General features: G+C 40.4%; 1 protein-coding gene and 2 long non-coding RNA genes across 9 annotated transcripts in view; 2 read left to right on the top strand and 1 right to left on the bottom strand.

The window, feature by feature from the left end:
- The window catches only part of LOC138975488 (alpha-(1,3)-fucosyltransferase fut-1-like), a 34885-nt gene extending 7594 nt beyond the window's left edge, over positions 1-27291 (top strand). For 3 of the 5 annotated variants that reach the window (XM_070348189.1, XM_070348190.1, XM_070348192.1), the window contains exons 2-6: positions 11497-11836; positions 12533-12842; positions 23818-23924; positions 24236-24611; positions 25407-27290. In XM_070348189.1, the coding sequence (XP_070204290.1) occupies positions 11517-11836; positions 12533-12842; positions 23818-23924; positions 24236-24611; positions 25407-25733 (1440 nt within the window). In that variant the 5' untranslated portion in view covers positions 11497-11516 and the 3' untranslated portion in view covers positions 25734-27290. Of the gene's footprint in view, positions 1-11496; positions 11837-12532; positions 12843-23817; positions 23925-24235; positions 24612-25406 lie in introns of all 5 variants that reach the window. The other 2 variants (XM_070348187.1, XM_070348188.1) reach the window with 1 other exon arrangement.
- LOC138975464 (uncharacterized) lies at positions 240-5277 on the top strand. Its single transcript, XR_011458652.1, has 4 exons — positions 240-897; positions 1422-1537; positions 2249-2332; positions 4222-5277. It is a non-coding gene; the product is annotated as an uncharacterized lncRNA (long non-coding RNA).
- On the bottom strand, positions 15968-21778 carry LOC138975502 (uncharacterized). 3 transcript variants are annotated; one of them, XR_011458660.1, is made up of 4 exons: positions 21760-21778; positions 19665-19796; positions 18884-18967; positions 15968-17026 (listed from the first exon to the last, which is right to left on the bottom strand). It is a non-coding gene; the product is annotated as an uncharacterized lncRNA (long non-coding RNA). The 3 variants fall into 3 exon arrangements; XR_011458659.1 differs by lacking the exon at positions 21760-21778 and adding an exon at positions 20161-20241; XR_011458658.1 differs by lacking the exon at positions 21760-21778 and having other exon boundaries at positions 19665-20228.
- Positions 27292-27725: the final 434 nt, after the last annotated feature.

Genomic DNA, 27725 nt, shown 5'->3' with positions numbered 1-27725 from the left:
TGGCTAAGCAGGAAAGCGCGCTTTTCTGCCGGTATTCTTGTTAACTTCGCAATTTCCGGGAAACATTCACTTTCACTTTGAGACTGTTCTGTTTACATTCGACACTATCAAAACCACTTTGCAATACTGAAATAATTTTTTCTGTGTTCGAAAGCTACAGCCAATCGTTATTATGTCCCCTTAGGTACAGTTTTATAACATTATTGGCACATGTAAACAATAGGAATTAATTAATGAACGCTACACTCTAAATTTTATAACACTTTGAGAACACTGAAAGTGTTTAGGGTGAACACTTAAAGTGTTAGGGTGAACACATTTTTACACTTTTGGAACACAGAAAGTGTTCTCAATGTGTTATCCTGAAGCATCTTCTGCTACCTGAACACTTTTGGAACACATGGTAAACACTTTTTTGCACAGTGGAACACCAGGTGAACACACGTGTTCAACAAGTGTTCCACAAGTGTTCCACTTCGTCTTTTAGTCATGCTCCGAATAAAATAATACATTAAAAATATTTGGGTCATGAGCAGATTCGAACCCGAGATCTTCGCCTTGCCATGTCAGCGCTCTACCGATTGAGCTACGGAGACTCGTCGGGATCTAGCGTCGCTTAGAGTATATAATTTTTATACCCCCTAGACCGCTGCGGGACGTTTTTTTGTTTTTGTTTTTAATCGTGTTGTGCTTATATTTTTTCATCAAACATTTATTTCATCTGAGACATCTAATAAGCGGTAAGTATTAGCATTTTTATTTTTACAATTTAATAATGTTACTAATTGTCCCATCATGCTTCAGCTGGACCAAAAAAGAACGTTGACACTTTTAGATCTGTGGACCTGTCTGCGTTGTCGCTGCGTTGATTTGGCTCAGGATTTCCGATTGTTATCTGTAAGTTTGCTTGCTGAGATTTTGTATTAATTCATCTAAGCTTATTCACTCGTATTTTTGTTGTAACATGTTCCTGTTACTTGTATCTGTGGACGTTTGAAGACAATTTCTCTAATTTTGCTGTCGCAACGGTTTCAGCTGATCAGTGGACCTTTTACATTAGTTCTGCGTTGGTAAATAAACTCTATTTCAATTTGATGTTGATTTTTTATTCTGGTTGATGTGCTTGGTTTTGTGTTATTGTTATACTTGTATGTCCAGGGGTTCCTTATAATTATAATGGTGGTCCAGTGAACGATACCTTCCGCCTGTGGTCAGAGCAATACATTTGCAGATTTTCGGATTCTTCTTCTTCCTTGATGTACGATCTGCACGCTAGATAAAGTGAAGCGGTAGGCTAAAAACAGCATACATTAATGAACAACATTCATCATAATAGTGGCCAGGTTGATTGTGTGCGCAATTTAGAATAATTCTATGCATGCTTGGTTGTATTTGATTTCACAGATCTATCACACTTTCAGGGAACTGGGAAGCCGTTTGAGCTGATGTGCCCATGTGGCGAATCGATGTGGGCGTAACCTGCGGACATTTCTTCTGAACAGGAGGCACTGACGGCAACCCAGACGTGTTTACCAAGGTACGCATGTCCTGCATTTGCATATAGTGTGTAGTTTTGCAGAGAAATATTGACTTTCAAATTGATCTGATAAGTTTTGTTTGTTTGTTTGCTTAACGCACAGCCGACTACGAAGGGCCATATCAGGGCGGTGCTGCTTTGACATTTAACGTGCGCCACACACAAGACAGAAGTCGCAGCACAGGCTTCATGTCTCACCTAGTCACATTATTCTGACACCGGACCAACCAGTCCTAGCACTAACCCCATAATGCCAGACGCCAGGCGGAGCAGCCACTAGATTGCCAATTTTAAAGTTTTAGGTATGACCCGGCCGGGGTTCGAAGCCACGACCTCCCGATCACCGGGCGGACGGCTAACCACTAGGCCAATTGTGCCGGCGGTTGCGGAATCATTGATTATTCTATTTGCTGAAATACTCTGTTTCAAAATTAATATCTCCGTGCAAAACACACCAGACAGTCGCCAAACTCATATGTGGACACACACACACACACACACACACACACACACACACACACACACACACACACACACACACACACACACAGCCAGCCCCCTCTCCTTCCACATTTGACAGAAATCTAAATGTTGATACACAGTTTCACAATAAACAAAAGTATGAGAATCAGAACACTTGTCAGTGTTGCTACGATGTGGAACTTCAGTAAAATAGTGTTTGATTTCTTAACATGCATCTTGTGTGTGCAGGAACCATACTGCTTGGCTGAGGCAGTTCACTTTCTGGAGATGGAGCTAACAGTAATGCGACGAAACCTTGTGGATGCACTTCATGTAAGTTTAAGCTTTCTGTGGGATACAGCGCAGTTACATTTTGAGAATGCTGCCTTATTTTGCAGTCTTCTCCTTAAAAGGTGGAAAAAAATATACATATTTTTAAGTTCAGTGAGTGCTGAGGCCTGCAATGATAAAATGTTTTCCTGAACTAAGTGTACTCAGAATTTCCATTCGTTATGGTAAAGTAGTGCCGTAAACACTGAGGCCAGCTTTAGTCAAAGCATGGCCAACAGACAACACGCTGCTGATCCGCTTGGATCTGCCATTGCCGCTAACAGTGTATGCAGGGTGCATTCAATATGACACCCTTTTCTTTTGAAAATATTCTCATCGGAGTTTATGATTGGTTTTGACAGTGATCGCTGGCCTCCAATGGTCGCTGACAAGGTGTTTTCCTTCGGTTCACGTAGGTTTAGCTTGAGATCACGTGAGTTAAAAGCGATCCGTTTGTAAGTTTTGGTTAGTTTGATCTAAATAATGAAATATTTTAGAAAATTATGATAGAAATTAGAATGCATTTTATATTAAAGAATGCATTCCATATCATAGAACACATTCTATATTTATAGAATGCATTCTATAAAATAGAAAACATTGTATAATATAGAATGCATTCAATCATACTTGTCATTTGCCCAGAAATGTATTCTATTATAGAATGCATTCTATTACGTCCAACAATGCATTCTTATGATAGAATGCATTCTTATGATAGAATGCATTCCATAAAGCGCCACAAAACTTCTACAGGCCAGCTCGGTATGGTCCCTGCTTCGAAAGCAGATCTACAAACACTCTCACACACAGCTCTCTCTGTCTCTCTGTCTCTCTCTCTGTCTCTCTCTCTGTCTCTCTCTCTGTCTCTCTCTCTGTCTCTCTCTCTCTCTCTCTCTCTCTCTCTCTCTCTCTCTCTCTCTCTCTCTCTCTCTGTGCGTGTGTGTGGCTGTGTGTGTGTGTGTGTGTGTGTGTGTGTAGTTCTGCTTTTCTTTGCGGGGCTGGCCTGTTGTAGTTTCGGGACATTATGCATATAAATTATAATGCATTTCAGGACGTTAAAGAACGCATTCTATCATAAAAAGCATTTTGGTATTTTGTGTAAATAGAATGCATTTTTATCATAGAAGGTAGTTCGGGACGTTATAGAATGCATTCTATAATATAGAATACATTACATAATAAATGATTTCCTTATATTTATAATATTCATTATTTAGATCAAACCAACAAAACTTAGGTGGTTTCTTTACAAACGGATTACTAGAGGGTGCATTCAATATGACACCCTTTTCTTTGAACTAAAACTCATCGGAGTTCACGATTAATTGCGACAGTGATCTTTGGCTTCCAGTGATTGTTGACAAGGTGTTTTCCCTGGGTTCACATAGGTTAAGAACGAGTTAAGGAAAACGGGCGTGCTCAAGGCCTCGCCACATTAGCAGTACGGTTTACTGCTTACCTTATATAAACAATTTGTAGAGTGCCATTTTGAATTTTCCAGAGTGGCCACGCGCTAATGAAATCCTTGCGAAAGACCTATTTTAATTCTACTTTTTGTTCTTAGGGACAGACTCCTGCTTCAAGAGGGATTACTTTTTACATTCAGTCGTGTGTGCATGTGCGTGCATGCGAGTGTCATTGTGTGTTGGGAAGGTGAGAGCGAATTGGACGTGACGTATTTGTTCTCTGTTATGTGACCTATGCCCGTTCTGGAATAAAAAAAGTTTACCTGTAACTGCGATTGTTGGAGATCTGCTGACAGCAAGAAGAAGTCCACTATTAGTTAAGATTTACACTTCAGTGTTACCAATTAAGTACAAACGTTTAACACAAACCTGTTAAGAGTTGGAAATGCATCATGTTCTAAAACTCACTTTTATTTCGAACAGGATGTTCCGGACAGCGAGTTGAAAACTAAACCAAAGACCAAGGGCCTGGAAAACTCCCAACTCTGACGGGTGTTTTTGTTATCGGACTTTCGTGTGTGAACTTTCAAGATGGGGTTTACCAGAGCTCCGTTCATATTATTTAATAGCAACATATACCGAGCAACAAAAGAAACGCGACAAAATTCTGCAATGTTTGATTGACAAAATCTCGAACAATTATGGAGTTAGAATTATCAAACCACAACATTTTGATGAAGGCATGTTTGACACAGCTGTTGCGTGAGTATTTTGATGCTGCGATTGTTTCAACACACGGGACAAAACGAAGTTTTGGAGGTCTCGCTCAGTCAGCCTTCATCGCGTTCTCTGGCCACTGATCGGACACTGGTTGCTTCCAGTGATGTTCCTGGTATTGTCAGCGGCTGAATTGAATCGATGTCGAAGACGTTGTGGAAGGAAATTGCGATCTTGTCTTATTGGGGTAATGCGAAAAAATCTACCGCGTTGCATAACTGCAGTGCTTCCAATGTCACTAGAACATTCCAGAAGGTGATAAACTGTTGACACATGCACGTTTAAAGCACATGCCAGCGCTTCTGGATCACCCCCAGCTTTAAATCGACCTGGCATTTTGGTGGTGTTAATCTTGGCATCCTGGCTGTTTCAAAAGTGAGACTGGCAGCAAGCGTGCCATGGTCTCTTTTGGTTGCTAATGCATTAGTGAACACATCTCACACATCAGATTTCTCCTGCTCTACTTGCACGTGCTGCGAGCGCGCATTATGTGTTTTACGATAAACCTGCTTGTCCCGTGTGTTAAAACAGTCACAGCATCAAAATAATCACACAAAAGCAAGGTCAAACATGCCTTCATTAAACTTTTGTAGTTTAATAATTCTAACTCTATAATTGATGAAGATTTTGTCAATCAAACAATGACGAATTTTGTTGCTCGGTATATTATGTGTTCAACAATTCCTACCCCAGACCCGTTTGTTCTGCGACTGCTGCAGACATTTCTTTTTGTCAATTAAAAATGCTTCTTTGCTCACAAAATTTGATTTTAATGTCTTTCTGAATTGTATGACAGTGCAGGATGAAAGTGTTCCAAAAGTGTTCTAAAAGTGTTCCAAAAGTGTTCCAAAAGTGTTCTAAAAGTGTTCCAAAAGTGTTCCAAAAGTGTTCTAAAAGTGTTCTAAAAGTGTTCCAAAAGTGTTCTAAAAGTGTTCTAAAAGTGTTCCAAAAGTGTTCCAAAAGTGTTCTAAAAGTGTTGACCTGAACACTTTTATGTGTTCAGAAGTGGTTACAGCAGGGTGAACACTTAAAAGTGTTCAGATGTGAACACTTTTGGAACACTTTTGGAACACTTTTGGAACACTTTTTTGTGTATAGAACACTTTTTGTGTTCCAAAAGTGTTCCAAAAGTGTTCCAAAAGTGTTCTACTAAAAGGGTGTTCAGAAGTGGTTACAGAAAGGGTGTTCAGGAGTGGAACACTTTTGTTTAGAGTGTACGAAAAGGGCAGCCTTTAACCTCCCTGTTGTCACTCAGCATTTTTTTTATTTATTCTCATCCACACTTTCAGCACTTCCCCCACCCGCCCTCCTATCTCAGATGTAATTTGTAAATGACGTTTTCAGCCTTCAATCCACTATTTAACATAGTAAGTCAAGCTTTTCAAACCAAATTAATAATTGCTTTGATGTATTGCTGATGTTCAGTTTATTATCAGTTTAATAAAGATCTCATGGTTCAAAATTGCATATGTTTTTTCAAAAACGTGCGTGTGTTCCATTTTAAACTAACCTCACTGATGTGAACTCCATTATTACTGTCACATCTGTTTTACAAATTACACCCATAATCCAAACCAACGCGCAAACACACACACACACCACAACTACACACATATGTACTCGTTACCATTAGCCAACGCTCGTCACAACACTGTCAGTCTCAAGTCTAAATAATAATAGTATAAATCATATAGTTGTATGCTTCATATGAACGAGCGTGCGGTCGAGAGTGGGGAGGGTTTTATTTATTTATTTATTTGGTGTTTAACGTAGTTTTCAACCACGAAGGTTATATCGCGACGGAGTGGGGAGGGGGGAAGTGAGGGAGAAAGTGAGAACGAGAGCGGTACGAATGGAAATGACCATGAACAGGGTGAAGCTGATGGTGGTGGTGAGAATGGTGACGGTGGTGACGAGGTGGCGGATGCGTCAAATTTAAATGGCACTGATCGATCTGATGACGTTGAACAATTTTCTACTTCATTATCTTTTCTTCATTGGAATGTTTGCGGTATCTTGTCAAAATTAGACTATCCCGAGTTTGTCGATTTTCTTTCTTCTTATGACATTGTCTGTCTAGTAGAGACGTTTGTTTTAACTTTCGAGTCATGTCTTTTTAATGACCATACGGTTTTCGTCAAGCCAGCAGTCAAATTGACGCGGCAGGGAAGATGTTCGGGTGGGGTGATATGTCTAATACGGAATAATATTATCCCTCACGTTACACAGTTGGAAAGTGATCTTTCTTTCTTTCTTTATTTGGTGTTTAACGTCGTTTTCAACCGTTCAAGGTTATATCGCGACGGTGGAAAGTGATAGCCACTACTTCCTTTCGTTTGTTCTGCATAAAGAGTACTTTAGGTTCACTAAGGACATTTTGCTTCTCTGTGCATACATTCCACCTGAACATTCACCGTATTATACTGCTTTTGATTTTGAAAATGGAATAAATGTTTTAGAATCATGCTTGGCGGATAGTCTTTTGTCTTTGGATGATGTAGATGTAATCGTATGTGGTGACCTGAATTCTAGGACCTCGGATATTACACCCGATTATGTTGATGAAAATGATTTATATGTACATGTTAGTAAAGTTGGTTTGTTTGAGACAAAAAGGTCTTCCGAAGATAAAATCTTGAACAATTACGGGAAAAAATTGCTTTGTATGTGTACTGGTTTCGGATTGTGTATTCTAAATGGAATGTGTCAAGGTGACCTTCGTGGACGATACACATTTATTTCTGACAGTGGAAACAGTGTGAATGACTACTTTTTGATGTCTGTAAATCTATTTGAATCAGCTGCGGATAAATGCAAGTTGAATGTTTTAGAGCGTATTGAATCAGACCATATGCCGGTGGAGTTGGCTTTGAATGTTAAAAGAAGTATGCCGAATGCCATTATGAATGAAGCTAGTTGTGAGGTTGACGAATTTGTTGTCAAATATTGTTGGAAGACTGAATGTGCGGCTGCCTTCTCCTCTTTAATGAACTCAGGTGATGTACAGTACGAACTTGTCAATGCTGCTGCCTTAATTGAGACAGATGTTAACGCCGCACTGAACACGTTTAATGATGTTATAAAACAGCAAGCTGAATGCATGAAGAAAAGAATTTCAATAGGTGGTAAGTCGTTACAGAGAGAATGGTTTGACCATGAATGTCAAACAGCAAGAAGTCATGTCCGTAAGATGTTACATAAATGTAGAAAATCAAAAGATGTTATTGATAGCAATCTATATGTGACCCTCCACCACGAAATGAGTCGCATGTCACCTCGCGCGGTTCCGCGCTAGGCTTAATTTAAGTCCGGGGAGTGTCTGGTAACAGTGTGAGGGTCACCTTAGTCACAGGCTTATAACTCAAACAGTTTTCGCTCTTTTCTAAAACGGTTTGCACCACTGGATAGAGCATAACAAACTCTTTAGGAAAATGTAAAAATATGAAAATTATGCAAAGGTGACATGCGACTCATTCCGTGGTGGAGTGTCACATATTGCATTGGTAGGCGTGAATATAAATACCTGATTGTTAGGAAAAAGAAAAGCTACAATGCTGGTCTAATCGCTGACTTGAGCAACTCAGTAAAATCGCAGAAACTATTTTGGGAAACTATGAAGAAACTTTCACGGAGGAAAACGCAGCCGCGTCATAACATTACTTTAGAATAGATGATTGGTTCCAACATTTTAAGAATGTATTAGAGAAGGACACACATGTAGATATAGTGGACGTCGTTGATGGTGCTGTGGATGAAATTGCTGATGTTAATGATGAAGGAAATGATGAGGATGTTGTTGAACATGTATTAGATAGACCGATTTCGAAAGAAGAGGTCACTCTTGCAATTAGAAAGCTGAAGAACGGAAAGTCTGCTGGTCCAGATGGGCTGATTGGTGAGTTGTTCAAGCATTCGGGTGAGGCTGTGGTGATGTTTTTGGTAAGGTTGTTTAATGTCTTGTTTGATAGTGGTTTTTACCCGGACAACTGGAAGGAATCAATAATCTTGCCTCTGTTTAAGAAAGGTCAGATAAATGACACCAATAACTACAGGGGAATATCACTGTGTGATGTCAGCAGTAAATTATATAGCTCCATAATTAATAACAGATTGCAGGAATGGATTAGCATAAATGATATTACTGGTGAACATCAAGCTGGATTTAAAAAAGATCATTCAACAGTTGACCATATCTTTACACTCCTGGCGGCCATTCAGAAACAGTTTACAAATAACAGAAAATTGTATGTAGCATTTGTTGATTTTGAGAAGGCATTCGATTCGATTTCTAGGAAACTTCTGTGGCCTGTACTTATGAAAAACGGTATTAGAGGAAAATTGCATCGTTGTGTGAAAAGCATGTATTTGGATGTGAAAGCTAAAATAAGATGTGGCGCTAAATCTACTGATGTAATCAATTGTACATATGGGGGAAAACAAGGTGATGTATGTAGCCCTGTGTTGTTTTCGTTATTCATTAATGAATTAGCTTTGGAAGTAATGAAAAACATGGTGTGACATTTGATTTTGTTGAATTTTTCATATTGCTTTTTGCTGATGACATTGTATTGCTCTCCACAACTGTTGTTGGCCTGCAAAGACAGCTGAATAATTTGTACAATGCAGCATCTCGATTGGAGTTGAAAGTTAATATGAACAAAACTAATATTATTGTTTTCCGTAAAGGAGGATATTTAGCTAGTTGTGAAAAATGGAATTATGGTGCAGATAGAGTTGTTGTTGTAAACGCTTATAAGTATCTAGGAATATTTTTTTCCACGAGACTCAGTTTTAATGTTTCCTGTCAAGATTTGGTGAGTAGGGGTAAACGGGCAGTGTTTGGTATACTTCGTGTGTTGCACAAGTTAGAGAGTAGTTCTTACAAATTGTTTACGAAATTGTTTGATTCTCAAGTTCAACCGATTGTGCAATATGGTGCTGAGATTTGGGTTTTCCAAAAAGGTACGGAAATAGAAAAACTGCACTTGTTCGCCATGAAACGATTCCTACATGTAGACATGAGAACACCAAACGACCTTGTGTATGGTGAATTGGGAAGATTCCCAATATATCTAAACTCATATGTAAAGTGCATTACATATTGGCTAAAATTAACAAAAATGGAAAATTCTAAGATTCCATGTAAAGCATACAAAGTTCTCTATAATTTAGATTGTAATGGCAAGATTACATAGGCGACGGATGTTCGAAAGTGTTTGTTCTCTCATGGGTTTGCAGATGTATGGTACAACCAAGGCCGGGTGGACAGTATTGGTGGATTTTTGAAATGTTTTAGACAACGATTGATAGATTGCAGATGGCAAGACTGGAACGACCATATGCAAAGCAGTGATCGATTTTCTACATACAGATTGTTTAAGACCGGAAGCAGTACTGAAGCGTATATAGATATGGAAATGAACAGCTATGTGAAAAGTGCATTAACTAAATTTAGGTTCGGTGTATCGGATCTTGCTGTACACAGATGTAGGTATAGTGTACGGAGTGAGGAAGATTTGTTGTGTCGTCTGTGTAAATTGGCTGAAGAAAATAAAATACACTTTATGTTTTGCTGTCCTGCACTACGTGACCTAAGAGTATTATTGATAAAGCCAAAATATTATAATCATCCATGTATGTACCGATATACTTTGCTTATGTCTACTGGAAATGTCAGTCAAATATCCAAATTAGCACAATACATTTATCAGGGAATGAAAAGATTAATCACTGTGACATGATTTATGTACACATGTATTACTGTTTGATGTGTACAAATTTGGGTCATTTATGAAACACAATGTTTTACTATGATTATGTTGTATATCAATAAATCAATCAATATGAGGCTTATATCGCGCGTATTCCGTGGGTACAGTTCTAAGCGCAGGGATTTATTTTTATTTTTTTATTTTATGCAATTTATATCGCCCACATATTCAAGGCGCAGGGATTTATTTATGCCGTGTGAGATGGATTTTTTTTTCACAATACATCACGCATTCACATCGGCCAGCAGATCGCAGCCATTTCGGCGCATATCCTACTTTTCACGGCCTATTATTCCAAGTCACACGGGTATATGGGCGCATACCCTTCAGAAGACCCCCCGCGGGTTAGGGGGAAGAATTTACCCGATGCTCCCCAGCATGTCGGAAGAGGCGACTAACGGATTCTCTTTTTACCCTTGTTAAGTGTTTCTTGTATAGAATATAGTCCATTTTTGTAAAGATTTTAGTCAAGCAGTATGTAAAAAATGTTAATTCCTTTGTACTGGAAATGACTTGCATTCTCCCAGTAAGGTAATACATTGTACTACGTTGCAAGCCCCTGGAGCAAATTTTTTATTAGTGCTTTTGTGAACAAGAAACAATTGACAAGCGGCTCTATCCCATCTCCCCCCTTTCCCCGTCGCGATATAACCTTCGTGGTTGAAAACGACGTGAAACACCAAATAAAGTAAAGACCCTTCAGAAGGGGCTCTGGCCTAAAACTGAATAAACTTTCGTATTCGTATTCGTATTCTATCTCTCTCTCTCTCTCTCTCTCTCTCTCTCTCTCTCTCTCTCTCTCTCTCTCTCTCTCTCTATATATATATATATATATATATATATATATATATATATATATATATATATAAATATATATCTCTCTCTCTCTATCTCTCTCTCCCCTTGTTTGACAAAGAAAGTTAGAGAGAGCCGGACGTATTTCAGTGCAATCACTTGACTGAATGGTTAATCACGCCTCGGCGTTCTTGTTTTATTGTCTGAAACTCTATGTCTTAGTTTTAGCAGGGCCAAATTGTAAGACTATGCGTCAGCCTAAAATCTCCATCCTTAAATAATAAAGTCCGTTTGTTCGTCCGGCCGTTCGTTCTCTCTCTCTCTCTCTCTCTGTCTCTCTCTCTCTCTCTCTCTCTCTCTCTCTCTCTCTCTCGTACTTTTACTACAGATGCTAATGCAATCTTATGTGTTTCAGATTTTCCAGAGAAACAAAACATGCGACGATGCCGCTTTCCATCAAGCGTGTCCCTCTTCGTTTTCATCGTCCTTTCGGGCCTAACTCTTACCTTCATACTTTCGAGACAACGTTATGGCGCACTTCTCAGACTGGACTTTCCCGATGACCTTATCAAAGCTCCGCGTCTTATGACTACGGCGAGTTCTGTTTCACGGACAACAAGAGTGGCATGGCGTATGTTCTCCAATGGAGACTGGGGTGGTGCGTCCATCAGCTATGTGGATTTGGAGCGGCACGAGGACGGTCGAAAACCAACAAATGAAGAGCAATACCAAACCAGTGATGACTGGCCTCAGTTGTAAGTGTCAAGATGGTTGTCTTAGAGGTGTGGGGAATGTGTTCAGTTAACACATATGTCATACAGACAGACAGACATGCAGACAGGTGATGACTCGCCGATTATGCCAATGTGAAGAGAGTGTGATGGAAAAAGACAGACAGACAGACATTGATTATTGGTCTGAGTTGATAATGAGAGGAGGGTCGCTTGCGAAGTATGGCAAATGCCGTTACATGAATAGTAATGACTGGCTTAAGTTATATGTGGGAAAAGAGGTGTGGTGAAACTGGGTTCATGTTGTTACATTAATATCGCAGACAGACAGACAGACAGACAGACGGACAGAGCAATGATAACAGGTCTGAATTGTACGTTTTAAAGGGGGGGGGGGGGGGGGGGGGGGGAAGGGAATTTGTTTTCATGTTAATGCGTAGATGTCATTCGTCATACATGCATGCATGTTTTTTTATGACGAGACTATGGCGGACGAAAATTCACTGCGGAAAAATAGTGTTAGGAGAAAAGCGGTTGTTCGAATACTTTTACATTAAACAAGAAAAGTATTGCTGTTAGTTTTCACACTGTATTGTTCCATTTGGGTGTTCTTTTGGTGCGGTATATTATTTTGTTCGAGCAATTGGATAATATAGTACAAAACGAAATTAACTTAAATGTAAGGTTGGAGTTTTAAAGTTTCTATTGTGTTTGTTGCAGTTCCAAAACGTATTTCCCGGGAGCTGTTCCAAGGAGCCCCTTCAAACCCAAAGTCGCCATCAAATGGGGATTCAACACAGCGGCCTTCCTTCAGCGTCCACACGTGAAAGGTCACCCCAATAAGATGATCACGTGGGTAGTGCCACCGCGCAACGTTCCTCCACTTCCGGAGCCAGTGCGCCTGCGCGTTTGCCCGGAAATGCCTTGTCGGCTAACGACGAACGCGACTTTTCAGAGCCAGAGCGCGGCGCTGTTGTGGAATGGACAAATCATGAGGTCGGACCCTGTTGTGCGGTCCCACCCTGACCAGGTAAGGACAAAGCAGTCATATGAAAGGTATACTTCAACAACAATGTCCATCTTGAACACACGGCCAGTACCGTGTAACTGGCCTTGACACGGAACGATCCAAGGGGGGCAATCTCAGTCATCTGAAAGAGGGAAATCCAAACGCAATCCGCCTTGTTCGATTTTATGGGCTTAGACGATAGAGAAAAATAAGAAAAGCAAAAGCTGGAGTCCAGTCTGGACGAAACTGCTATCAAGAACGCAGAATTGATTTTTTCTGAGTTTTTTTTTTTAGCCGTAAGCACCATTTCTCATTTCTCATAACTGCTGTTCACAATGCGGCCGCAGTGAAACCAACAAAGGGGCCTCACTCTGGAAGAGTTTCCTGCTCCGATAAACATGGCGCTTACGGCTAAAAAAAACTCAGAAAAAATCAATTCTGCGTTCTTGATAGCAGTTTCGTCCAGACTGGACTCCAGCTTTTGCTTTTCTTATTTTTCTCTATCGTACAAGCCCATAAAATCGAACAAGGCGGATTGCGTTTGGATTTCCCTCTTTCAGATGACTGAGATTGCCCCCCTTGGATCGTTCCGTGTCAAGGCCAGTTGTACTGGCCGTGTGTTCAAGATGCAACAATGTCCCGAATACACTCCATCCGTTAACACACCGTCATGCAGTTATTTCCCTTTAACATGGAAATAAGTTGTACGGGATGAAACGAATTTCAAAGTCACCACGATTTCAAGGGATGATACAAAAGGAAAAAGATCCGCAGTGTCACGCACTGATGCGTGGAAGATGAATAAACTAGAACCAAAATCAGATACTCACATTCAATCACTCGCTTTCATGCCCTATACTGAACCAGAAAAACTATTTGCAGAAAAAATCAATTTAGTCAACTAATAAAGTCTGCAAAATCACAACAACAATCTCACTTTCACATACTCAAACTAAAAGAGAATTAACTCAAAGAAATAACGACTACAACATAATACAATGATACAACAAACACAAAAATGCCGGAATAAATCAACATTAACAAACACTAAGAAAACAACGTCTATAGTAGGAATCCAGATTCACGAAGTCCATTTACCGGGCATGCCAGGATTAATGTCAGTTCCAGAACCACAGTATGTCATTCGACGACAAAACGATATGTCGAGAGCATGATCAGCGTCAGTTCATACACAATATTGTTCGTAGATGAAGTTGAGTGCCTGATCGGAGTTAGATCAGGACCAGACAACAACGCAAACAAAGCTGAGCGCCCCGCTCAATGACCGGTTCCATCTCCGGAACAGCATCACCAGGCTTGACATCCAGGCTGAATTCACAGCAGGATCTGTTAAACAAAATTTTGTCTAAGTAATCCGATCATAAAACCTAAAACCATGTAGTCACCAAACCTTGTGTGTTTATCTCCAAGTTCAAACAACATTTCAATTTTGCTGCTAAACTTGAACCTAAAATTTCACAAATATGAACTTCCAATGTCCACATGAAAAAACTTCATTCAAAAACATAAGTTCCGATTCACAATCAGAACATGAAGATTTCTTCTTCGAAAATATTTACAAGTTAACTTTCTTCAAAGTTATTTTTGCAAAAGTATTCACAAAGTCAAACTTGCTTTTAAAACATGACAACTTCCTGTCTAATTATAGACACACAAGGTCAAGGTCAAAATACAAATTCATAACACCATTATCTCAAATGACACAACCTTTCGCACTTCCAAAGAATTTTCACAACAGGTTATGAAAATTAAAACAACATGCTTCCGCCATTTTGAATTCAAGGGACACAACTCCCCGCTCACTTTCTTCAATGGACATAACCCAATTTCCCCAGAAATAGTTACTCACTGTCCGCAGATTCATCTTCACACCCTCATTCAAAATACAAGCCCTCCTGCTTCACATTATAACAACATGTATCCATTTTCATTTTAGGAATCAGGTAGCTTCAAAGTTATTTACCATGTGGGACCATGAGGTCCGCCATTTTGAAAAACGAAAAATGCATGGCCAAACTATCTACAAGCGCATAGGCAATTAGAAAATGTTACCAACCTCCTATCCCAAATAATACCTACTACAATCGAACATAAACCAAACTGAAACTCAGAAAATAAAGCACATATTCACACATTCTTTCCAGCATACTAAGGGTCTTGCTGGTTACAGAATATTCAGCATAACACGCTCACACTGCAGACTCAACATTTTTGCTCACCATAATATATTAATATCCCGTGATAGGATGAATCTCTGAGCAAAACATCATCTTGACAGAAGCCATTTGAACAAGGGCTTTCTTCCTTGAAGACACCACACCACACTGTTCTGGGGAAACGGAATTCAAACAAACCTTCACACTTTCCGTCCTGTCAGGAGTTCAATCGAGAACCACCTGAGACCGACACTTCATGTCCTGCCGTCCTGTCTGTCACACTCACGTGACCGTCTCACTTTGACACTAGGTTCTATAACTCTTATGTGTTTTGTTTTCCTAACCTGGCTTCCCTCCCTTCTACCACATATCTCGGGCAAAAATGGAAACCATCAGTTTTAACAAAAGTGAACCGTGACACGCAGATTGCTTCCAAAGTTATGTCATAAGATTCTGTGTAACAAATAATGCTATTGGGCAGCAGGACGGCTGCCTTCACTTTGCAAAATCAGGTGTTTCACAAGCTTAATTAAATGTCGTACACTCTAAACAAAAGTGTTCCACTCCTGAACACCCTTTCTGTAACCACTTCTGAACACCCTTTTAGTAGAACACTTTTGGAACACTTTTGGAACACAAAAAGTGTTCTATACACAAAAAAGTGTTCCAAAAGTGTTCCAAAAGTGTTCCAAAAGTGTTCCAAAAGTGTTCACATCTGAACACTTTTAAGTGTTCACCCTGCTGTAACCACTTCTGAACACATAAAAGTGTTCAGGTCAACACTTTTAGAACACTTTTGGAACACTTTTGGAACACTTTTAGAACACTTTTGGAACACTTTTAGAACACTTTTGGAACACTTTTGGAACACTTTTAGAACACTTTTAGAACACTTTTGGAACACTTTTAGAACACTTTTGGAACACTTTCATCCTGCACTGTCATACAATTCAGAAAGACATTAAAATCAAATTTTGTGAGCAAAGAAGCATTTTTAATTGACAAAAAGAAATGTCTGCAGCAGTCGCAGAACAAACGGGTCTGGGGTAGGAATTGTTGAACACATAATATACCGAGCAACAAAATTCGTCATTGTTTGATTGACAAAATCGTCATCAATTATAGAGTTAGAATTATTAAACTACAAAAGTTTAATGAAGGCATGTTTGACCTTGCTTTTGTGTGATTATTTTGATGCTGTGACTGTTTTAACACACAAGACAAGCAGGTTTATCGTAAAACACATAATGCGCGCTCGCAGCACGTGCAAGTAGAGCAGGAGAAATCTGATATGTGAGATGTGTTCACTAATGCATTAGCAACCAAAAGAGACCATGGCACGCTTGCTGCCAGTCTCACTTTTGAAACAGCCAGGATGCCAAGATTGACACCACCAAAATGCCAGGTCGATTTAAAGCTGGGGGTGATCCAGAAGCGCTGGCATGTGCTTTAAACGTGCATGTGTCAACAGTTTATCACCTTCTGCAATGTTCTGGTGACATTGGAAGCACTGCAGTTATGCAACGCGGTAGATTTTTTCGCATTACCCCAATAAGACAAGATCGCAATTTCCTTCCACAACGTCTTCGACATCGATTCAATTCAGCCGCTGACAATACCAGGAACATCACTGGTAGCAACCAGTGTCCGATCAGTGGCCAGAGAACGCGATGAAGGCTGACTGAGCGAGACCTCCAAAACTTCGTTTTGTCCCGTGTGTTGAAACAATCGCAGCATCAAAATACTCACGCAACAGCTGTGTCAAACATGCCTTCATCAAAATGTTGTGGTTTGATAATTCTAACTCCATAATTGTTCGAGATTTTGTCAATCAAACATTGCAGAATTTTTTCGCGTTTCTTTTGTTGCTCGGTATATGTTGCTATTAAATAATATGAACGGAGCTCTGGTAAACCCCATCTTGAAAGTTCACACACGAAAGTCCGATAACAAAAACACCCTTCAGAGTTGGGAGGATTCCAGGCCCTTGGTCTTTGGTTTAGTTTTCAACTCGCTGTCCGGAACATCCTGTTCGAAATAAAAGTGAGTTTTAGAACATGATGCATTTCCAACTCTTAACAGGTTTGTGTTAAACGTTTGTACTTAATTGATAACACTGAAGTGTAAATCTTAACTAATAGTGGACTTCTTCTTGCTGTCAGCAGATCTCCAACAATCGCAGTTACAGGTAAACTTTTTTTTATTCCAGAACGGGCATAGGTCACATAACAGAACAAATACGTCACGTCCAATTCGCTCTCACCTTCCCAACACACAATGACACTCGCATGCACGCACATGCACACACGACTGAATGTAAAAAGTAATCCCTCTTGAAGCAGGAGTCTGTCCCTAAGAACAAAAAGTAGAATTAAAATAGGTCTTTCGCAAGGATTTCATTAGCGCGTGGCCACTCTGGAAAATGGCACTCTACAAATTGTTTATATAAGGTAAGCAGTAAACCGTACTGCTAATGTGGCGAGGCCTTGAGCACGCCCGTTTTCCTTAACTCGTTCTTAACCTATGTGAACCCAGGGAAAACACCTTGTCAACAATCACTGGAAGCCAAAGATCACTGTCGCAATTAATCGTGAACTCCGATGAGTTTTAGTTTAAAGAAAAGGGTGTCATATTGAATGCACCCTCTAGTAATCCGTTTGTAAAGAAACTACCTAAGTTTTGTTGGTTTGATCTAAATAATGAATTATAAGGAAATCATTTATTATGTAATGTATTCTATATTATAGAATGCATTCTATAACGTCCCGAACTGCCTTCTATGATAAAATGCATTCTATTTACACAAAATACCAAAATGCTTTTTATGATAGAATGCGTTCTTTAACGTCCTGAAATGCATTATAATTTATATGCATAATGTCCCGAAACTACAACAGGCCAGCCCCGCAAAGAAAAGCAGAACTACACACACACACACACACGCACAGAGAGAGAGAGAGAGAGAGAGAGAGAGAGAGAGAGAGAGAGAGAGAGAGAGAGAGAGAGAGAGAGACAGACAGAGAGACAGAGAGAGACAGAGAGAGAGAGACAGAGAGAGAGAGACAGAGAGAGAGAGAGACAGAGACAGAGACAGAGAGAAAGAGAGAGCTGTGTGTGAGAGTGTTTGTAGATCTGCTTTCGAAGCAGGGACCATACCGAGCTGGCCTGTAGAAGTTTTGTCGCGATTTATGGAATGCATTCTATCATAAGAATGCATTCTATCATAAGAATGCATTGTTGGACGTTATAGAATGCATTCTATAATAGAATACATTTCTGGGCAAATGACAAGTATGATTGAATGCATTCTATATCATACAATATAGAATGTGTTCTATGATATGGAATGCATTCTTTAATATAAATTGCATTCTAATTTCTATCATCATTTTCTAAAATATTTCATTATTTAGATCAAACTAACCAAAACTTACAAACGGATCGCTTTTAACTCACGTGATCTCAAGCTAAACCTACGTGAACCGAAGGAAAACACCTTGTCAGCGACCATTGGAGGCCAGCGATCACTGTCAAAACCAATCATAAACTCCGATGAGAATATTTTCAAAAGAAAAGGGTGTCATATTGAATGCACCCTGCATACACTGTTAGCGGCAATGGCAGATCCAAGCGGATCAGCAGCGTGTTGTCTGTTGGCCATGCTTTGACTAAAGCTGGCCTCAGTGTTTACGGCACTACTTTACCATAACGAATGGAAATTCTGAGTAGACTAAGTTCAGGAAAACATTTTATCATTGCAGGCCTCAGCACTCACTGAACTTAAGAATATGTATATTTTTTCCACCTTTTAAGGAGAAGACTGCAAAATAAGGCAGCATTCTCAAAATGTAACTGCGCTGTATCCCACAGAAAGCTTAAACTTACATGAAGTGCATCCACAAGGTTTCGTCGCATTACTGTTAGCTCCATCTCCAGAAAGTGAACTGCCTCAGCGAAGCAGTATGGTTCCTGCACACACAAGATGCATGTTAAGAAATCAAACACTATTTTACTGAAGTTCCACATCGTAGCAACACTGAAAAGTGTTCTGATTTTCATACTTTTGTTTATTGTGAAACTGTGTATCAACATTTAGATTTCTGTCAAATGTGGAAGGAGAGGGGGCTGGCTGTGTGTGTGTGTGTGTGTGTGTGTGTGTGTGTGTGTGTGTGTGTGTGTGTGTGTCCACATATGAGTTTGGCGACTGTCTGGTGTGTTTTGCACGGAGATATTAATTTTGAAACAGAGTATTTCAGCAAATAGTATAATCAATGATTCCGCAACCGCCGGCACAATTGGCCTAGTGGTAAGGCGTCCGCCCGGTGATCGGGAGGTCGTGGCTTCGAACCCCGGCCGGGTCATACCTAAAACTTTAAAATTGGCAATCTAGTGGCTGCTCCGCCTGGCGTCTGGCATTATGGGGTTAGGGCTAGGACTGGTTGGTCCGGTGTCAGAATAATGTGACTAGGTGAGACATGAAGCCTGTGCTGCGACTTCTGTCTTGTGTGTGGCGCATGTTAAATGTCAAAGCAGCACCGCCCTGATATGGCCCTTCGTAGTCGGCTGGGCGTTAAGCAAACAAACAAACAAAACTTATCAGATCAATTTGAAAGTCAATATTTCCCTGCAAAACTACACACTATATGCAAATGCAGGACATGCGTACCTTGGTAAACACGTCTGGGTTGCCGTCAGTGCCTCCTGTTCATCCTCAGTGCAATTCAGAAGAAATGTGCGCAGGTTACGCCCACATCGATTCGCCACATGGGCACATCAGCTCAAACGGCTTCCCAGTTCCCTGAAAGTGTGATAGATCTGTGAAATCAAATACAACCAAGCATGCATAGAATTATTCTAAATTGCGCACACAATCAACCTGGCCACTATTATGATGAATGTTGTTCATTAATGTATGCTGTTTTTAGCCTACCGCTTCACTTTATCTAGCGTGCAGATCGTACATCTATGGTCTAACCAAAGGAAGAAGAAGAATCCGAAAATCTGCAAATGTATTGCTCTGACCACAGGCGGAAGGTATCGTTCACTGGACCACCATTATAATTATAAGGAACCCCTGGACATACAAGTATAACAATAACACAAAACCAAGCACATCAACCAGAATAAAAAATCAACATCAAATTGAAATAGAGTTTATTTACCAACGCAGAACTAATGTAAAAGGTCCACTGATCAGCTGAAACCGTTGCGACAGCAAAATTAGAGAAATTGTCTTCAAACGTCCACAGATACAAGTAACAGTCCTTTTAAGTCCTACCTCACAGACCGCTCTCAGATAGTCTCCATTGACGGCTTCCAATCTGCTCCATCCCCGTTGACTTTCGGTGTCCCCCAAGGATCTGTACTTGGCCCGGTGCTATTCATCATGTACACGAAACCAATATCTAATGTCATCTCTCGCCACTCTGTTTCCTATGAAAGCTTTGCTGATGACACTCAGTTACAAAAATCTGGCCCTATTACTGACCTCCCCAACACAATCGAGACAACTAAGAACTGCATCTCTGACTTGAAATTGTGGATGACCGAAAATAAATTGAAACTTAATGACGACAAGACCGAGATCATGCTAGTTGTACCCCCTTCTCTTAAAAAAGAACCATCCCTTCCTGCCCAAATCTCTATAGCTGGAACTGATATTCAGTTGGCTTCTCAAGTACGAAACCTCGGTGTCATCTTCGACGAAACTCTCTGCTTCAAACAACAAGTCTCCACTGTCTGTAGAAATGCCTACTATGAACTGAGAAAAATTAGCTCCATCCGCCACTGCCTTTCTTCCGATGCTACAAAAACCCTCATTTGCTCTCTCGTTCTTTCAAGGCTAGATTACGGAAACGCCCTTCTTTCTGGTTCATTTGACTATCTCATTGAAAAACTGCAGAAAGTACAGAACAACTCCGCTAGATTAATCACAAAGACCCCTAAAAGACACCACATCACACCTGTTTTGAGATCCCTTCACTGGCTGCCTGTAAGAAGTCGTATTCAATACAAAATTGCATGCATTTGTTTCTCTTTCTTTCATGGTACAGGACCTGCTTATCTCTCTGAGATGTTATCAAAATATTCAAACCTCTCCTCTCTTCGCTCTGCAACAGATACCAATGTACTTAGTAAACCAAAAAGAAACAGAAAATCAACTAACTATGGATTTGAGAGATCCTTCAAGTACCAGGGACCTCTTGTCTGGGAGAAAATCCCCCGGAGCATTAGGGATTCCCAGTCACCATCTGCCTTTAGAACAGCCCTCAAAACACACATGTTTAAGTTAGACCTCTGAAGGAGATCCCATGATCGGTGAGTCATCGGCGCTGCCACGTGTATTATCTACTAAAGTGTGGCGTTCATGAGGATGTGTATGTGCCTGTGTGTGTTGTACCAGAATAACGTATGCGTACATGGAATGACATTGCGGGTTACCTGAACATTGACAATGACGAAAGAAAGATTGTGTGTGTGTGTGCGCGCGCGCGCGTGTGTGTGTGTGTGTGTGTGTGTGCGTGTGTGTGCGTGCGTGTGTGGGTGTGTGTGACCATGTTTGAATTTATTCGGATTTAGTTCTCTTTCCTTGTTTGTATTATGATTGTGTAAGTGTAAAGCGCTCTGGGCTCGTCACCACGAGGTTTACGCGCTATATAAGTAATCGTTATTATTATTATTATTCACAGGAACATGTTACAACAAAAATACGAGTGACTAAGCTTAGATGAATTAATACAAAATCTCAGCAAGCAACTTACAGATAACAATCGGAAATCCTGAGCCAAATCAACGCAGCGACAACGCAGACAGGTCCACAGATCTAAAAGTGTCAACGTCCTTTTTTGGTCCAGCTGAAGCATGATGGGACAATTAGTAACATTATTAAATTGTAAAAATAAAAATGCTAATACTTACCGCTTATTAGATGTCTCAGATGAAATAAATGTTTGATGAAAAAATATAAGCACAACACGATTAAAAACAAAAACAAAAAAACGTCCCGCAGCGGTCTAGGGGGTATAAAAATTATATACTCTAAGCGACGCTAGATCCCGACGAGTCTCCGCAGCTCAATCGGTAGAGCGCTGACATGGCAAAGCAAAGATCTCGGGTTCGAATCTGCTCAAGGCCCAAGTATTTTTAATGTATTATTTTATTCGGATCATGACTAAAAGACGAAGTGGAACACTTGTGGAACACTTGTTGAACACGTGTGTTCACCTGGTGTTCCACTGTGCAAAAAAGTGTTTACCATGTGTTCCAAAAGTGTTCAGGTAGCAGAAGATGCTTCAGGATAACACATTGAGAACACTTTCTGTGTTCCAAAAGTGTAAAAATGTGTTCACCCTAACACTTTAAGTGTTCACCCTAAACACTTTCAGTGTTCTCAAAGTGTTATAAAATTTAGAGTGTAGAATAGGCTTAAGAAAGAGCACCCTTCGTGATGGCTGAGTTGGGTTTTTTTCAATGAGTTACTTACCTTTTATGTGAACGTGATGCTTGTTACTGGGCGGTCGCGTTGTAGAGGGCGCCAGGCGGCGCTTCTCAACAATTTGTGTTTCCAACACAGGAGATTTAAGCAGCTCCCAGAAGCACATTCACTCACGTTGATGGTATTAATTACCATGTGTGTGGTGCGTTTTGAAGCATACCGTGCCGTGTGCATCTAGAATAGATCAGAATAAGGTACATGCCGGGACTTCCCGACATTCTTCAGATTCGTGAAATTTGCCACTGGTTAACTCAGAAAGGGCAAAAAACAAGTCTGGCGGCGGAACGAAGTTCAGGGGTGGATGTTGCAGTGAGTGCTGGGACGGGGCGGCGTGAGAGCATACTGGGATGAAAACAATAAAAAGAGAAAAGAAAAAAACACACGTTATCCTTGGCACTGACCCCAAGAATGATTCGGTACAAGAGAAACGTGATTTAATACGATTAAGTTGGAATTGTTTGAGAAAGAAAAAACACAAAGTGCAATGGTGAGAGCAAGAGTTAAATGGATAGAAGAAGGAGAAAAAAATACAAAAATGTTTTTGAATTTGGACAAAAGTAGAGCAAATTCCAAAGTTATGAATAAATTGGAGTTGGATAACGGCCAAGTTTTAAGTAATCAGTATGACATTTTACGTGCCCAAAAGGAGCATTTTGAACATTTGTATAGTAAGAAAATAACACCTCATGGTTTGTCACAGAAAGTTGAGGTGTTACTTTCTTACTCAGCCAAAAAATAAAAATATTTTTATGGTGCATTTCCTTATTTTACATTGAGTTTCAATTTTTTGGGTATTAATCAGTGACAAAATCTGCTGCCTGAAACTGGTAATGATCATCCTCAGAATACACCAGATTGCACCATTTTGCATCCTTTTTTTCAAAAATTTCCGGGGGGCATGCCCCCGGACCCCCCTAGCAAGCTATGCGCTTCGCGCCGTCGGCTCGGCGCTTCGCGCCTTCACACCCATATCTTCACAATATACTTTTGGAAACCCCCCCCCATAAAATGAACTGATCCGCCCCTGTTGCTATACAAATGTTCAAAATGCAAAGACAGGGTTGTGAAGTTCCATAGTTACGAGAGGAGGAGAAGGAAGAATGTGAAGGTCTAGTAACTGTTAACGAAGCAACTTAATAATGGTTCAGCATCGGGTCTTGATGGCCTGTCTATAGAATTTCTTAAATTTTTTTGGTTGAAGTTGAAATTTGTTGTGGTAGATTCATTTGCCTTAGCAGAGGAAAATTTGACACATTCACAGTCTCTGGCCCTAATTACACTTGTTTTGCATTTCATTGCATTGTGTTGTATTCTGTTTGACCAGGTGTTTGTGTTCCATAACAACGAACCACAAAAGCCGGACTGGAATCACAGACCTAGCTTTCGAAAGCCCAACTGGAGATCCAACTTTAACTGGACCTGGACATACAGGTACAGCAGCGATCGATCAGTTTAATGATTTCATTAACAATGAGAGAGACAGACAGACAGACAAACAGACAGACAGACAGACATATTCGCGCACATAATAATGATAATGATAATAAATCACTTTTATAATTATAGCGCAAGTCCCGATTCACAGATCCAAGCGCTTTACAATTCCAATCTTACATCTTCTAGAGCGTTGCTGTCACAAGGAGAACTAATCGTCAACCTACCACTGAATAATTACTTTTTGGAGGGGTTACATTAGTTTTGCTTGTGAACGTGTTTATCTGTCTATTTATCTATTTACACAGGAACGACTCGGACCTAAAAGCGTTCTACGGCTACATCGTCAAACGACGAGTTCCACTCAAGAAGAACTACACAGAGATCGTAGCCAGGAAATCCAAGCAAGCAGTGTGGATGTGCAGTCACTGCCACACGCACGGCAAGCGGGAACAGCTCGTCGCCCATTTGAAGAAACACATGTCCGTGGATGTCTATGGAGGGTGCGGCCCCTTTAAATGCCCACGGAACAAGGACGATTCGTGCTTTGAAATGTTCAATGAGCGGTACAAGTTTCTTTTCGCCTTCGAGAACGCCTTTTGCACGGATTACATCTCTGAGAAGTTCTTCAGATACTACGAGTCCGACATGATCGTGGTGGCTCGAGGGAGCAATGAGTATGAGGTGAGAGCCTGAGAGAAATGTCTGGATGTACTGGTATTTTGTTCACACTAAAATCGTTCCTCTTGAGTAATCTATATGTTATGTTAAAACCGTGAAGTGAGAGTAACGGCCTGGTTGCTGTAAAATTAGGAGCCAGAAAATGACCGTGGCTATAGTTGTTACAGTCCATGCAAACTAAACGAGTACGCATGGGAGTTGCAGCCCAAGAACGCAGGATTTAATTCAGTTCAATTCAATAAAACTTTATTATCTAAATGCAACAAACAGAATCTTTTCGTTTAGCTCGTGTACGAAATAACATCACATGAAAAAACTCTCATGAGTGATAAAAAGAAACCAAAAGTTGTAGATTTGGCTAATACGAGGTATTTCCAGACCATCATCACAAACAAACAGACAAACAAACAAACAGACACACAAACAAACAGACACACAAGCAGACAGACACACAAGCAGACAGACTGACTTTAAACAAGCAACGGAAGGAAGTAAAAGTGGACAAATCGAAGTCCTATTAGAATTGGAATTTTCGTTTCCAAACATTTTCTTCTTTGCTTTGTTTCATCAAAACTTTACCTCTTAAATGTTATATTCAGCTCCCCCCCCCCCCCCCCCCCCTCTGTCTATCTCTCTTGGTCTCTCTCGCTCTGTCTCTCTCTTCCATCTATCTGTTTATTAATTTATTGAGTTATTTATGTGTTGTTGTTGTTGTTGTTGTTTTAATTTATTTTATTCGTTTTTATGTATTCATTTATTCAGCCATGCATACAATCATTCATTTCGTTATTTTTACAGCGGCACATACCACCCGGAACCTTCATCAACACCAACGATTTCAACTCCACCCGGGAACTGGCAAAGCACCTCAATTTCCTCGACGCCCACCCTGAAGAGTACATCAAAATCCTCAAGAAAAAGGACGAGTATATATCGCTGTTCGAAGACTGGCCCATCCGAAACCATGCCGGGCAGACCACATACATGCAGTACCACTTTGAAGCCATGGGGTACTGTGAGATATGTCGAAGGTTGTGGGAGTTGGACTCTTACAGGAAAACCATACCTGATCTCTTGGAATGGTTTGATCCCGGTAACTGTTACTTGCCCCCTGACGTAATATAATAGCAAAAAGACCAATAAAAAACGCTCACGCTGGACCCGAGTACTCTTCAGACTGGCTCGCTCCCCCAGTATGAAAGTTTTTGTCTTGTGCACATTTAAGACCAAGTGATTGCTCTGTGTGAATTACAGGCATTCCCTTTGCTATATAAATACATTGCATGCGAGCCGAGGATGTGCGTGGTGACTGGCCTTTCTCTTTTATTTGATCACAGTGAAAAATATACTGCCGACCCTCTTCATAACTTAACAATATAAATGTTTGGAATGCCTGTGGTGTGAATGTTGGTTTCTGACCAGAAATGCAGATCTATCTCTGGCCGATTCATAGATTCAACCTACAAACTGCGACCTCATCTGTGATCAGATGGCCAAGCAATGCGTGAAATCTTTTATTCTAAAGTCTTATGGCTCGTTTCGACAAGCATTAAACGGATGAAATTAACCACATGCAGTTTATTCTTCAGAAAAATGCACACAAAAAATGGGTTGGGTTCGGTGATTTGTACATAAACGTCTTCCTCACGATAGATTCGCTGATTTGTCTTATGAAGCCGTCATCAACACGAACACAATGATTGCAGAAGCAAACTCTGTGCCTACACGACCGAGACACAAGACCTGACGCAGTTCTGCGGCAGTTCTTGGTCCTGGGCGTAACTGGTTGACATTAGGCCTATGATGTCGATGTTATTGTGCTGCAGGAAGGCCTGGGTGACTCTGGCTGTGTGCGGGCGAGCGTTGTCTTCCTGCAGAACACAGTTTCTGCGCGCCTGGAAAAAGGGCACAACATGTGGCTGTAGGATCTGGTCAATATAACGCTGTGCTGTGATGCCGTTTCCCCGACCAGGACCAAAATTGTTGAAAAACACAGGTCCCAGGGATTGGTTGAGGAAGATAAAATTAATTATTTTCGTAAATAAACCTGATCTTCCCAGCGATGGTGATGATTTTTGGTTTGTGATATAGACACATTTCAAACCAATGTTAGCTTCTTTTGGGACTGTATATATTTTGTAAATAAAAAACCCCACTATAACAATAGATTCAGGTACCTTTTTCTATTAACAAAAACAAACAACCGGGGTGGGCGTTTGCTAGGTAGTGACCCCTCTGCACAACTTTTGGTCAAAAATGGGGGGTGGGCGTTTGCTAGATACTGGGCGTTTGCTAGGGATTTTACAGGTACATGGTGAAATTTCCTTGTAAGATAACCCTTTTTGCCCGATGCTGGGTGTATTTGGAGCACTCAGTACTGCAGTTTCTCCTCGAAGTGTTCATTTTGAATATGATTGACTATCAATGTGAAGGTCTCAAAAGTGTATTCACAGTACCAGCACTTAAATTCATTCGAATCCATTATCAGTCCATAATATTTCACTGGAATCCAAACAGAAAAAATGATTAAAAGTGATCACTGCAAACAGCTTTTCTTTTTACAAACAGAGAAATGTCACAATATTGCATTGTTTACAGTTATCTGATGGGAAAATACGCACTTGTCCATTCCTATTTTCTGTAATGCGACCAAAATGAAATGAAAGGTATGTGAATGCGCATGTACGTTTTGTTTGCATATATGAGCCTGTGCCAAAACGTGGTCTGCCGAAAGAGCCGACATGTTCATGCATTACTGTTCATCAACCGTACTTTCAATCGCAAAAAGCACTGAAAGCATGTATGTTAAAGACATAGCAAAGACAGTTTCAGAAGCTTGCATGCATTACACCTACATGAAAAAAATAAAAATGTTAGCCGAAGCGAGCAAATCCGGCGACTTAAAAGTGGGACATTCCGTACATGGTGTTTTGTTCGTCCGCGGTCCAGAAATCTCCGTCGGCAAGTTAGAAACAGTGCCCATAATATTGATAAATGTACCCTAAATTACCACGAAAAGATGATGTCTACGAAAAAAAAGATGTTTATTGGCAAAATATTTGACGTCAAAAACGTCCATAGCGATCGTAACTCCCTGTGTCTCCAGCGAACTCACGA

Source organism: Littorina saxatilis, linkage group LG9 (genome assembly GCF_037325665.1).
Source record: "Littorina saxatilis isolate snail1 linkage group LG9, US_GU_Lsax_2.0, whole genome shotgun sequence".
NCBI classification, from domain to species: domain Eukaryota; kingdom Metazoa; phylum Mollusca; class Gastropoda; order Littorinimorpha; family Littorinidae; genus Littorina; species Littorina saxatilis.
Note: the sequence above shows the minus strand (reverse complement) of the source record. Positions and strands in the feature narration are given on the sequence as shown.